Source organism: Megalobrama amblycephala, linkage group LG10 (genome assembly GCF_018812025.1).
Source record: "Megalobrama amblycephala isolate DHTTF-2021 linkage group LG10, ASM1881202v1, whole genome shotgun sequence".
Lineage (NCBI taxonomy): Eukaryota > Metazoa > Chordata > Actinopteri > Cypriniformes > Xenocyprididae > Megalobrama > Megalobrama amblycephala.
The window spans coordinates 31,537,246-31,551,456 of record NC_063053.1 but is presented as its reverse complement, the minus strand read 5'-3'; the positions used below and the strand labels follow the sequence as shown (position 1 = coordinate 31,551,456).

At 41.4% G+C, this 14,211-nt stretch overlaps 1 gene segment (V, D, J or C); it reads left to right on the top strand.

Moving 5' to 3' along the window:
• The first annotated feature begins 223 nt into the window (after positions 1-223).
• LOC125277414 lies at positions 224-1,536 on the top strand. The segment is given in 2 exon segments: positions 224-1,100; positions 1,211-1,536. Coding segments are annotated over 2 exon segments (375 nt in total).
• The last annotated feature ends 12,675 nt before the right edge of the window (positions 1,537-14,211 follow it).

The window sequence follows — 14,211 nt, the reverse complement described above, 5'->3', positions numbered from 1 at the left end:
TACGCCAGTAGATGGAGACAAGAGACTGACTTTATGAGTGAATCAATCAATTATTAATCAACTGATTTGTTCAAAACACTGAATCATTCAGGAAAGAAACAAGCATATTTGATGGCTCTGTCCCAATGAAGAGGCTGCATGTTCGTTCTGAAGATCAACCAATGAAATGATCCTTCACAGCCGCGCTGAAATGTTATTGGTTCACGCTATAGTCAGTCTCTGAAGGCAGGAAATCAACTCCTTTTTTCCCTTATTAATTTAATTATTGCCTCCAATCCTCTTGACATCATATCATTTTATTTTATTTCATATATATATGGCTCAGAATATCAAGTCAAACAGTGAAACTGAGTGGAGTTAAACTCATTTGCATCACATTTGTGATTGTGTTCCTCTGAGAATTGAGCAGATCTCGTTTCATCATGTATCTGCAGGTGTTTTCATGCTCCATTGAGTGAAGTTTATTTATAAAATATGAGCTAAAGCCCTGATCCAATGAAAGAGCCGAAACAAAAATGACACAAAAAAGGACATAATGTTACAATTATGTTTTATTGACTGAATTGTAATAAAATCAAGACTGAAAAAGCACACATATAGTCAGCAGATCTACTCTGAACACTGCTGTCTCCTCACAGTGTCTCCAGTGGACGCAGACTGGCCGCTCCGTGTGGCCTCACAGCTCACCGAGACGCTCTTCATCCACTCCTCCTCAGAGAGAGTCAGGCTGCTGCTCCAGCTGTACAGACCGTCCTTCTCCAGGAGCCCAGCGCTGCTCTCCTGAGACCTGCTGCTCCCGTCCACCTTCAGCTCAGGCTCCAGTCTGACGGGAAGCCCTTGTTGGCCACACACACCAGTGTCGCTGTGTTCAGAGAGAACTCATCATCACTAGATGTTCACTTCAGTAATTGTATTTTGTTTCTGTTAATGAGTGACTGTCTTCAGGTAAATGATCTGGAGTGTGTTTGCATATTGATCAGATGCTTCAGTGCTCTGAGAGTGTTTATAGTGCTGTGAGTTTCACTTGACACACACAACAATCTTCATCAACATGACCTTCATCATCATCTGGACGCTCTTATACTGCTTTATACTACAAGGTGAACACTATCAATTTAAAATAAATCATTTAAGTTGTTTAGCCTAATTTAATACATCTTAAAAATGTCAAATAATTTATTTTTGGACTCATAAATGATTGGTTTTTCAGGCTGTAGAGCTCAGATCACAGTGACTCAGACTCCTGCAGTGAAAACTGTTAAACCAGGAGAAACTGTTGAGATGAGCTGTAAACTCAGTAGAAGTGCTGCTGGCTGCAGCTCAGCATACTGTGTGTCCTGGTACTTACAGAAACCTGGAGAAGCTCCTAAACTCCTGATTTATTGGACCAACACCCTCCAGTCAGGAACTCCATCTAGATTCAGTGGCAGTGGATCTAACAGTGATTTCACTCTGACCATCAGTGGAGTCCAGACTGAAGATGCTGGACATTATTACTGTCAGAGTTTACACAGTGGTTATGTGTTCACACAGTGATAAAGAGTCGTACAAAAACCTCCGTCAGTCAGAGTCACAGTGACTGAACTGATACTGCAGCTGCTCACACACTTTCACACACTTTCACACACTACTGACACACAGAGGACAAACACAGGAACTACACAGCAGAAACACAAATATGATCTTAATATCAGCTTTGTTGAGCTTCATCAGTATTTCTTCAGATAATTAGAAATTATTTTGATGTTATCATCATTTTTAGATCATTTATGGTTTATTTATCCTCATTTCCACTCACTCAATATTTTAAAGTCATTGATATTTTTGATCATGTTCTTTTATTATTTTTTCTTCCTAATCTTAGTTATACAGTAAAGATCTGAGGAACTGAAGCTGTCGATCACACAGTGAGAGTTTATCTGGACACTTCCCAAAACTCCTGTTATAATCAGTGACGCTCTTACACTACACAATCAATCTCTGTCTGTATTTACATCGTGTTTGCATTGTTAGTTATGGTGGAAGCATTTCTGGAGTGCAGAAATTTAGTTGTAATGACGAGATCACTGCATTCACACCATCAACAGACTGTCTGTCATCTGCTCAGTTTCTCATCACTGCAACCTTCCCTGTGATGAACAGATCTAAATATAAGGCAATAATCAACACTTTTCATCATTCGTTCATTTAGACAGCTGTAATAGTAAAAATGTAGTGATAGTATTCGAGAAGGTTTCACATGTAAACAATCAGAGCACTAAAATCAGAGTGGAAATAGCCATTTATTTCTAAATTATGACAATTATTTGATGTAAAAATCATATTAACATTATAAGTGCACCTCAGGAAACATTATAAATAATAATAAATCAGTTGGTGAAGCGACTCAGACGCCTGCAGTGAAATCTGTTCATCTAGGAAACACATTCACCATGTCCTGTAAAAGCAGTCCTGACGTCTATCAGAGTTGGGATCATCAACCTCTATCCTGGTTCAGTGATAAAGAGTCAAAAACCTCCGTCAGTCAGAGTCACAGTGATTTGTGCTAGAAACACTGAATAAGTTCATTCACAAATATGAGGGCTGCAGCAGATGAGAAGATTTGAAGTCAATAACATCATTTTAGAGCTTCAGACGACTGAGAATATCGAGCACAGGTGAGATTATCAGAGATCCAAACACTGAAGGGTTCATCCTAGACCATTTGTCTGTTTAACCCCAAATTTATCTGTGTATCATCTAGATACCCTGAAGACATCAAACAAGTGATCAACAGAATTTGGATTCATCAGATTGTTGAGAAGATATAGTTTTATAAGTGTATTGAGCCATGGCTAAATGAACTATCTTCTAAACGCTTTGACTAATTAAAATCCTTTTGATAACTTTTGTCATTAGTGTCTATAGATGACATGCAAAATTTCGTGTGAATCAGTCAAGTGGTTTAGGAGATCGAAAAAAAGTTGAATGGCTGACGGACTACAACATGTTGTACTAATGTTGTCCACTAGAGGGAACCACAGGATAAGAAATCTATTTTTCTATTAGTTTCCATCAGTTTGAATCTTTGAATCCAAAATTCACAGAACTTCATAGATGTTATGATCACCGTCTGTTCCTGTCTCTTCCTGGACTACATTCCCCATCATCCTCTCTGCCAGTCACATTCAGACACTCCACACTAATCACCACACCCAGCTGCAGCTCATTACCAGGACTATAAAGGACTTTCACTCACACCACCTCACCGCGAAGTCTTGATTACCCTGTGTGTCAAATTCCGAGCGGTATCCCGTGTTTATCCTGTTTTCCTGTCTGTTCCTATTCCTGCCTTTGACCATTGCCTGTATTCTGACCACGATTCTGCCTGTTCCTTGTGATTCCTGTTTGCTCCTTTCTGACCCTGCCTGTACGACCACTCTGACTTCAATAAAGCTTGCAGATGGATCTTACCATGAGTCCTGCATCGTTACAGAAGACTTCGCCACCACCACGATCCAGTAGCTTTCCCGGAGTGCATTGGTCCGGTATGAACATTACACAATTGTTATTGTGGAGTACGCAGGGCACACGATCGCTAGAGGAATATGTGAAAGAATATTTGGACATTGCTTACTTCTCAGATCTGCCTGACTGTGCACTGATTGACTTTTTTTGTGATGGCGTCAACCAACCTCTCCTGAATAAATCAAGACGAGAGGGACCGCGTTCATCACTTAGCAGCTTTATGGACTATGCTTTGTTGTCTGTTGGCTCTCTGTTTACTGTGGGTGTCACGGAGGAATGCGACACCTCGTCTAGTCATGTAATGGCTGCCGCGCCAGAGGACACTCACAAAATGGCGGCTACCATAATAACAACACCAAGTCTAGTCAGTACTGTGTATCCTGAATCAAGTCAAGTCATAGTCAATCTCCATGAGCAAATTCAAGTCACCACTGATCTTCAGGAGCAAAGTCAAGTCATCGCTGAACGCCCAGAATCTTGTCACGTCTTCGCTGATCTTCTTGAGCCAAGTCAAGTCCCCGTTGATCGTCTAGAATCACGTCACGTTTCTGGGTCTGTCCGGGAGCGGAGAGGGTTGCGTTCCAGTGTGGCTGATCCACCGCTGACTTCAACACGAGCGGCTGGCATTCCTAAGCCTCCGCCTGCCGCTTCGCTCTCAAGTCAACCGACCGCTTCACTCTCAAGCCAGCCAGTCGCTTCGCACTCAAAATCGTCGGTTACAACGCACTCGATTTCGCCGATTGCAACGTAATCAAGCTCTCTGGATGCGTTGGACAAGATGGCCGTTTCGCCAGTGCCCACGGGCAAGATGGCTGCCCCTTCAGTGTCAGTGAACAAAGGGGTTGTTCCAGCCGTTGAGTCCGCTCCAGAGCCCGCTCCAGCCAGTGAGTCTGTTCCCGAATCCGCTCCAGGCAGTGAGTCCACTCCAGAGCCGGCTCCAGCCAGTGAGTCCGCTCCAGAGTCCGATTCAGCCCGTGAGCTCGCTGCAGCATCCACAGAAGAGGTGAACACAGAGCCACCGCCTCATACACGTAAGAGGAGGAAGAGGAGGAAGAAGGCTTCTTTCATTCTGCAAGGCTCAGAGGCCTTCCCAGAGCCCGTTGTGGGTCCGGAGACCACTCCAGAGATCTTTCTTGCTCCACCCAAGCGTCTTGCCCTGCCGGCACCACCCGAGCTCCTTGCCTTGCTGGCATCACCGAAGCTGCTTGCCCTGCCAGCACCATCCAAGCTTCTTGCCCTGCCAGCGCCATCCAAGCGCCTTGCCCTGCCAGCGCCACCCGAACTCCTTGCCCACGAGCCCGCCACGGCCTCCGTTGAATCCTCCAAGAATTTTTTTTGGAGGGGGGGCAGTATACCTGAGGGTGGGGGGCAGTATACCTGAGGGTGGGGAGCCTACGGGTGGGGACCCTGCACGGCCGTGGCCAGCAACTGCCTCTGAGCTGCTATGGCCGTCTATGGACTATAACTCCTTATGGCCAGTTATGGACTTTGGCTCACCGTGGTCATCTACAGACTCTGTTTTGCCAGGGCCGCCAACTGCATCTGATCTGCCGTGGTTGCCCAAGCCACCTGATTTGCCATGTCTGCCAAAGCCACCTGACCTGCCGTGGTTGCCTGAACCACCTGACCTGCCGTGGTTGCCTGAACCACCTGACCTGCCGTGGCTGCCCAGGTCACCTGACCTGCCGTGGATTCCTGGCACTACTGACCTGCCCTGGCTGCCCGCGGCACCTGACCCGCCATGGCTGCCCAAGTTCCTGGACCTGCATTGGGGACCCCGTTCCTGTCTGCATGCAGGTCTCCAATGCACCCACCCCCCTCCCTAGCTGTTCCTTTTATGCTGCGAGGACGCGCCTTCCGGGAGGGGGGCGTTATGTTATGATCACCGTCTGTTCCTGTCTCTTCCCGGACTACATTCCCCATCATCCTCTCTGCCAGTCACATTCACACACTCCACACTAATCACCACACCCAGCTGCAGCTCATTACCAGGACTATAAAGGACTTTCACTCAGGCCTAGCTGCCTCTGCTCGCTGCCTCGCTGCTGGTGGTTTGTGTCTCCGTATAGCTTTGTTTTCTCTTACTTTTATTGAATCTCTTACTTTTATTACTCCGCAGAATAATATAGGTTTCATAGACAATTGGAAAAGCTTTTGGGGCAGACCTGATCTGTTGAAAAGAGATGGTATTCATCCCTCCCGGGATGGTGCTGCTCTTCTATCTAGAAATTTGGCAAATAGTCTTAGAGCTAAACCATGACAAACCAGGGCCCAGATCAGGACGCAGACAAACTGGCTAAACCGACCGTCTGCTAGCTGCCTCACGTCACAGAACTCAAATAATTCACAGCACATAGAAACTCTTTCACCTAGATATTATCACATAGAGACTGTGTCTGTACCTCGAACTAGTAAATACAAAAAACTTCCGAAACCTTTTAAGGGTAAAAATTTAATTGATGTTCAAAAAATGAAAATCACAGATAAATTAGATAAACAAATGATAAAGCTTGGGCTACTGAATATTAGATCTATTTCTTCAAAAGCACTTATTGTAAATGAAATTATCACAGAAAATAAACTAGACTTGCTGTGTTTGACAGAAACCTGGCTAAAAGAGTCTAGTCCTCAAGGTTATGACTATTGACACAATCCTCGACAGAAAGGCAAAGGGGGAGGTGTTGCTGTAATTTATAGTAATATATTCAGAATCATTCAAAAGAATTTCAAATATAACTCCTTTGAAGTGATGGTGCTTTATGTAACATTATGTAAGTTGACATTTGTGCTGGCTACTGTATACAGGCCACCAGGGCACCATACTGACTTTATCAAAGAATTTGCTGATTTTCTATCAGAGTTAGTACTGGCTGCGGATAAAGTCCTTGTTGTTGGTGATTTTAATATCCATGTAGATAATAATAAAGACGCATTTGGATTGGCATTTGCAGACATTTTAAACTCTATTGGAGTTAGACAACACGTGTCAGGACCCACTCATTGTCGTAATCATACCTTAGATCTAATACTGTCGCATGGAATTGATATTGATGCTGTTGAAATTCTACAGCAGAGCGATGATATATCAGATCATTATTTAGTGTCGTGTATAATACAGTTAGCCAAGGCTACAAAACCACCACCCAGCCATAAATATGGTAGAACCATCACTTCTACCACTAAAGATTGCTTTATAAATAATCTCCCCGAGCAGTTTCATCGCCTTAGTATACCTGACAACTTAGAAGAACTCGATGCTGCAACAGAAACTATTGGCTCTCTCTTTTCCAGCACATTAGATGCAGTCGCTCCTTTACGTCTAAAGAAGATTAAGGAAACTAATCCAACGCCGTGGTATGATGAGCACACTCGGTGAGCTGTGAGAAAAGCTGAACGTAGTTGGAAGAAAACAAAACTAGAAGTTTTTCGCCTTTCGTGGAAAGAAAAAATGATTGAGTACAGAACGGCTATAAGAAATGCTAGATCTACTTATTTTTCAAATCTCTTAATAGAAAACAAACATAATCCTAGGTACTTATTTGACACAGTGGCTAAATTAACTAGAAACAGAGATTCAACTGCTGACGTTTCCAAAGAGCACAGCAGTAATGACTTTATGAACTTCTTTACTTGCAAGATTGACAATATTAGAGAGAAAATTATAAACATGCAACCGTCTACAGTTTCGCTTCAGACAGTGCACTGTAGTGTCCCTGAGGTAAAACTAGAATCATTCGCCGCTATAGGAGAGGAAGAATTATCTAAACTTATCAAATCATCAAAATCAACAACATGTATGTTAGACCCAATGCCGACTAAACTACTGAAAGAAATGCTTCCAGAGGTCGTAGGTCCACTTCTTGATATAATTAATTCATCGTTAACACTAGGATACGTGCCAAAAACCTTTAAGCAGGCTATTATTAAACCTCTTATTAAAAAACCTCAACTAGATCCGAGAGATTTAGTAAATTACAGGCCAATCTCGAATCTACCTTTTCTGTCAAAGATACTAGAAAAGGCCGTTTCAACACAACTGTGCTCCTTTTTAGAAAGAAATGGAATCTGTGAGGATTTCCAGTCAGGATTTAAACCATACCATAGTACTGAGACTGCTCTCATTAGAGTTACAAACGATCTACTCTTATCATCCGATCGTGGCTGTATTTCTCTATTAGTGTTATTAGATCTCAGTGCTGCTTTTGACACTATCGATCACAACATTCTTTTAAAAAGACTTGAAAACTATATTGGCATTAGTGGAATTGCTTTGGCATGGTTCAAATCTTACTTATCTGACCGTTATCAGTCTGTAGTAGTTAATGAAGAGATGTCGTATCGATCACAAGTTCAATATGGAGTACCACAAGGCTCAGTACTAGGACCGTTGCTTTTCACTCTGTACATGCTGCCCTTAGGAGAGATAATTAGGAAGCATGGTGTTAGTTTTCACTGCTACGCTGACGATACTCAGCTCTATATTTCCTCGCGCCCTGGCGAAACCTACAAATTCACAAAACTAACAGAATGCATAGCTGACATTAAAAACTGGATGACAAGAAATTTCTTATTATTAAATTCAGAAAAAACTGATATCCTAATCTTTGGACCAAAAATTTCCTCACGAAAAAACCTTGAATACTCTCTAACACTTGACGGGTGCTCCATTAAATCTTCGTCCTCAGTTAGGAACCTGGGTGTGCTCTTTGATACCAATCTTTCATTTGAAAGTCATGTTTCTAGTATCTGTAAAACCGCCTTCTTCCATCTAAAAAATATATCTAAATTACGACATATGCTCTCAATGACAAATGCGGAACAGTTGGTTCATGCATTCATGACCTCAAGACTAGATTACTGTAACGCTCTACTGGGTGGTTGTTCTGCTCGGCTTTTAAACAGACTACAGTTGGTCCAAAATGCGGCAGCTAGAGTTCTTACTAGAACCAGAAAGTATGACCATATTAGCCCAGTTCTGTCAACATTACATTGGCTCCCTATTAAACATCGTATAGACTTTAAAATCTTGCTACTTACTTATAAAGCTCTAAATGGTTTAGCTCCCCAATATCTAAGCGAGCTCTTGGTGCATTATAGTCCTTCACGTCTATTGCGATCTCAGAATTCAGGCCAGTTGATAATACCCAGAATATCAAAATCAACTGAAGGCGGCAGATCCTTTTCCTATTTAGCACCTAAACTCTGGAACAATCTTCCTAGCATTGTTCGGGAAGCAGACACACTCTGTCAGTTTAAATCTAGACTAAAAACACATCTCTTTGCTCTTGCATACACATAACACATTATCAATACATTAACATTTTTCAAATCCGTTAAAGGATTGTTACGCTGCAATAATTAGGTTGGCCGGAACCGAGAACATTTCCTATAACACTAGATATACCTGTACATCAGAATAAGAATGGCATCTACGCTAATATCAGTCTCTCTGCTTATCCTGAGGTTTGCCGGGTGCTGGATCCAGGCCGTATCCAGATCAGATGGAGAACCTGTGTCTGGACCTGACTACAACGTAGCCCAGGAGACAATGGGCCTACAGATCCAGTTCTGGCTGCATCTATAATTCAGATTTTTAAATCTCCGTATCCGCTTACATATATTTATATATAATCTATTTTTAATCTCTATAATAAAAATGTATAATTCAGATTTTGATCTCCATATCCATTTACATATATTATATATATCTTCCAAGGGGTTTTTTCCCTCCTAGGACTTTTTTCCCAGTGCTAGCACGCTGGGTTTTTCTCCTAGGGGTTTTTTTCCACCCCTGGGAGTCAGCCGACATTGGCTTAATGTAGCACCATCTTGTATATGTTACATATTACCACGCTTGCTTGTACAGCTTATTTTTAACCATTTCTCTTTTTTCTGTGCTCCTAATATGTAAAGCTGCTTTGAAACAATTACAAATTGTAAAAAGCGCTATATAAATAAATTTGACTTGACTTGACTTGACTTTATTCATTGTTGCTTATATTATTATTATTGCCTACCACATTAATCTGACATTGCTAGCTTGTAATCTTTGAATCTAAATCGCTGTTACAACGCGTTTGCATCTCGCTAGCTTGTTAACTTGTCATCAGACTCGCGCGCTCCTCTTTCAACGCGTTCATCAAACAGCTGTGGTAACTCGGATCGGATCAGTCTACAAACACGGTGAGTCATGTCATCCTCTCCCAGCATCGTCTCCTGTTCCATCTGTCACATGTTCAGCATAGCTCTCTCTGTCAGCGACGAGGGATTTACATGTCATAAATGTAGGGAAATAGTCAGGCTGACAGAGAGAATCTCAGAATTAGAGACACGCATCCAAACTTTAATCGAGGATAGTAAGAATGCAGGGGCTTCAGATACTGTTTTGGATGCGACTAGCTTAGTGAACTCTGTACATTGTTCGGTTCCGGCTGTACTTGGGTAACGGTGAGGCAGCCTAGCCGCGGAAAACACCACTCTTCCGTTCCAATAAGAACATCAAACAGGTTCTTCCCACTCAGTGACGCACCCACTGAGAATCCTGTTGAAAGTCCCCTAGTTATTGGCGATTCTATTACACGGAACGTGAAAATAGAGACACCAGCCACCATATACGCTTTATAAATAATCTTCCTGATCAGTTTCATCGCCTTAGCATACCAGACAGCTTAGAAGACCTCGATGTTGCAACAGAAACTATTGCCTCTGTCTTTTCCAGCACATTAGACTCAGTTGCTCCTTTGCGTTTAAAAAAGATTAAGGAAATTAATCCAACGCCATGGTACAATGAGCACACTCGGGCCCTAAAAACAGCAGCTAGAAAAATGGAACGCAGCTGGAAGAAAACAAAACTAGAAGTATTTCGCATTTCGTGGAGAGAGAGAATGATTGAGTACAGAAAGGCCTGCTAGATCTGCCTATTTTTCAAAACTTTTAGAAGAAAATAAACGCAACCCTAAGTATTTATTTGATACAGTGGCTAAATTAACAAGAAATAAAGCTTCAACTTCTGATGTTTCCAAAGAGCACAGCAGTAATGACTTTATGAACTTCTTTACTTGCAAGATTGATAATATTAGAGAGAAAATTATAACCATTCAACCGTCTACTACAGTATTGTGTCAGACAGTGCATTGTAGTGTCCCTGAAGAAAAATTAAATTCATTTACTGCTTTAGGAGAGGAAGAATTGTCTAAACTTGTTAAATCATCAAAATCAACAACATGTATGTTAGATCCTATACCGACTAAGCTATTAAAAGATATGCTTCCGGGGGTCATAGATCCTCTTCTTAATATTGTTAATTCATCTTTATCACTAGTATCTGTGAGGATTTCCAGTCAGGATTTAGACCATACCATAGTACTGAGACTGCTCTCATTAGAGTTACTAATGATTTGCTCTTATCATCAGATCGTGGTTGTATCTCTCTATTAGTGTTACTGGATCTTAGTGCTGCATTTGACACTATCGTTCACAATATTCTTCAAAATAGACTCGAAAACTATGTTGGCATTAGTGGAATTGCATTGGTATGGTTCAAATCATACTTATCTGACCGTTATCAGTTTGTAATAGTAAGCGATGAGATTTCATATCAATCACAAGTTAAATATGGAGTACCGCTCTTTGATACCAATCTTTCATTTGAAGGCCATGTTACTAGCATCTGCAAAACCGCATTCTTCCATCTTAAAAATATATCTAAACTACGACATATGCTCTCAATGAAAAATGCAGAACAGTTAGTTCATGCGTTCATGACCTCAAGGCTAGATTACTGCAATGCTCTACTGGGTGGTTGTTCCTCCCGCTTGATAAATAAACTACAGCTCGTACAAAATGCAGCAGCTAGAGTTCTTACTAGAACTAGGAAGTATGGCCAATATTAGCCCAGTTCTGTCATCACTGCATTGGCTTCCTGTTAAACATCGTATAGATTTTAAAATCTTGCTAATTACTTACAAAGCACTAAATGGTTTAGCTCCCCAGTACCTGAGCGAGCTCTTAAATCATTATAATCCTTCACGTTTATTGTGATCTCAGAATTCAGGCCAACTGATAATACCTAGAATATCAAAATCAACTGCAGGTGGTAGATCCTTCTCCTATTAGGCACCCAAACTCTGGAACAATCTTCCTAGCATTGTTCGGGATGCAGACACACTCTGTCAGTTTAAATCTAGACTAAAAACGCATCTCTTTAACCTGGAATACACATAACACATTATCAGTTTATATTTTCAAATCCGTTAAAGGATTAATAGGCTGCATAAATTAGGTCAGCCGGAACCGGGAACACTTCCTATAACACCAGATGTACTCGTTACATCAGAAAAAGAATGGCATCTACGCTAATACTAGTCTTTCTGTTTATCCCGAGGTTTACCGTAGTCAACAGGATCCGAGCCGTATCCAGCTGAGACCAAGGACCTGCGCCTTGACACGACCACAACGCGGCCCTGAAGTATCAGTAGAGATCGAGTCAACTAGATCATCCATAGTGAAGGCCTCATCGACACGACAGCCAGTGCCACAGTTCCTCAACAGACCATCCATTACCAGCACGATGAATACAATCCTCAATTGGATACGACCACAACGCAGCCCTGAAGTATCAGCAGAGATTGAGTTGACTAGATCATCCACTGTGAAGACATCATCAACACGACAGCCAGTAGCACAGTTCCTCAACAGACCGTCCATACCGGCGTGATGAATACGATCCTCAACTGCATGGAACTGAAATAAATACTTTGATTGTTGTGATCCTATCAGACTTATGATAGCAAACTGATTCGTAACAAAGCACTGTTCGCCAGAGGAGAACTGGCCCCCCGACTAAGCCTGGTTTCTCCCAAGGTTTTTTTTTTCTCCATTTTAACACCTATTTGCCAATTGTTTACCACCTGATGTCACCTGTTGGAGTTTGGGTTCCTTGCCGCTGTCGCCTTTGGCTTGCTTAGTTGGGGACACTTGACATTTGACTTGACATTTGATATTCAACAGTATTCTTGACATTTATTCAACAGTGCTTTGATCTGCCTGCATTGACACTATTCTTTAAGAAGCTGCTGTGCAGCAAAATTATGTACCAGTTACAATACACATGGATACACATGGACAACAAGACTTTCTGAGTAAACATGCCGAGTTTTAAGGAACTTTTTAAATCAGTCATTTATATGAATGGGATTCAGAGATGAAGGTCATAATACTAATGCTGTCCACCAGAGGGAGCCACAGGACAACAAATCCTTTCAGATCTCTTTATGAAAGTCTGTGTAAATGGTTCAATAGATTGATTTGTAGTATAAAAAATGCATATAGGACTAAATTCATTATAGTTTTATAAAGTTTAATAAAGCCCAATACAATTAGTTTGCAAAAAAAACTGTAATCTCCAAAATACTTACAGATCATTTGTTTTATATTAATATTCATTTTATACTATATTTGTCAAGTTGCCAGACGTAACTGAAAGTATTGCCGTTCGATTGAAGGAAAGAGACAATATTATCTGTCTATTTTAATATAGTACATAGAATAATACTTCCATAAAGAGATACTTAAAGACTCATATTTTATTTGGAAAGACACATGGCCATTGCTGTACCGTCTACTACACGATTCAAAGTGTTTCTGGATTGAAGTTTCTGAGCTGTAAAAGATCCCAATAACAATTCAAGCTACAAGTTAATCCTATTATACTAGAGGATGTACATGTGCATTAAAGCTGTCTAAAGACCAAGAGTTTGTCTTACATTGGCCATATTACATCCAATTTGTAGGGCACTATATTAAATTACTATTTTAAAGCTGCTGTCCGCAGTTTTTCCTCTTTGTCGCCATCTCTGTTTGAAACATGCGATTGCAGTCATATGCGGAACAGTTATCTGTACATGCGTTGTGCATCGGCACAGCTCGTCAGCGCGGATGAATCTAATGCTTGCTGTCAGTCACCGCACCGGTGTGGATACTGAACTTCAGAATCACAGATTCTACGTCCTGATAGTATGACCAATATAAGAATTTTCACTGGAAAATATCCTCTGAACAAGTAAGTAACATGTCTGCCACTTTTGTTTTGACCAGCTGAGGAAAAAAGCATTAGGCCGAATGTGGCGGGGCGGTGTAATTTTGGGACACAAGCCCAAGTTTTTGTTCACCAGTAATAAAGTCCGACTACGCCACCCTAAGGATTAACCCCAGGGAAAATACTCAAACCAATCAAATTGAATAATAGAGCACACAGGTTCGGTTCCCTCAAAATTAGGCCAGAGACGCAAGTATAAAAAAAAATACAAAATGTTTATTAATACAAAAGTTAATTAAAATACAAAACAATGAATCACAGAAAAATACATGAAACCCCACTTCAAACACAAGAACACAAATTACAAAAAGAGAAAGATATCAAACTAAACCAACTTGAGGTAGTATGTATTTGTGTATGTATATGTAAAACAAAGACGGAGTAATACCAGCAGGGGCTGAGGCTCCCAACGGCTGGGATCAATGTAGAGTTTGGTTTCACAAGACCACACTTCCACGCGCACACACACCCGTGTACTCTAATCACACTATCAAACACTCAAGGTGTACACCACACACGATGAAGGAGAACCACCACCACAAGGAGGAAGATCAAACCACCCGTGGGACCCCAGCTCCATCAGGATATCACGCCGAATAAAATGCTTC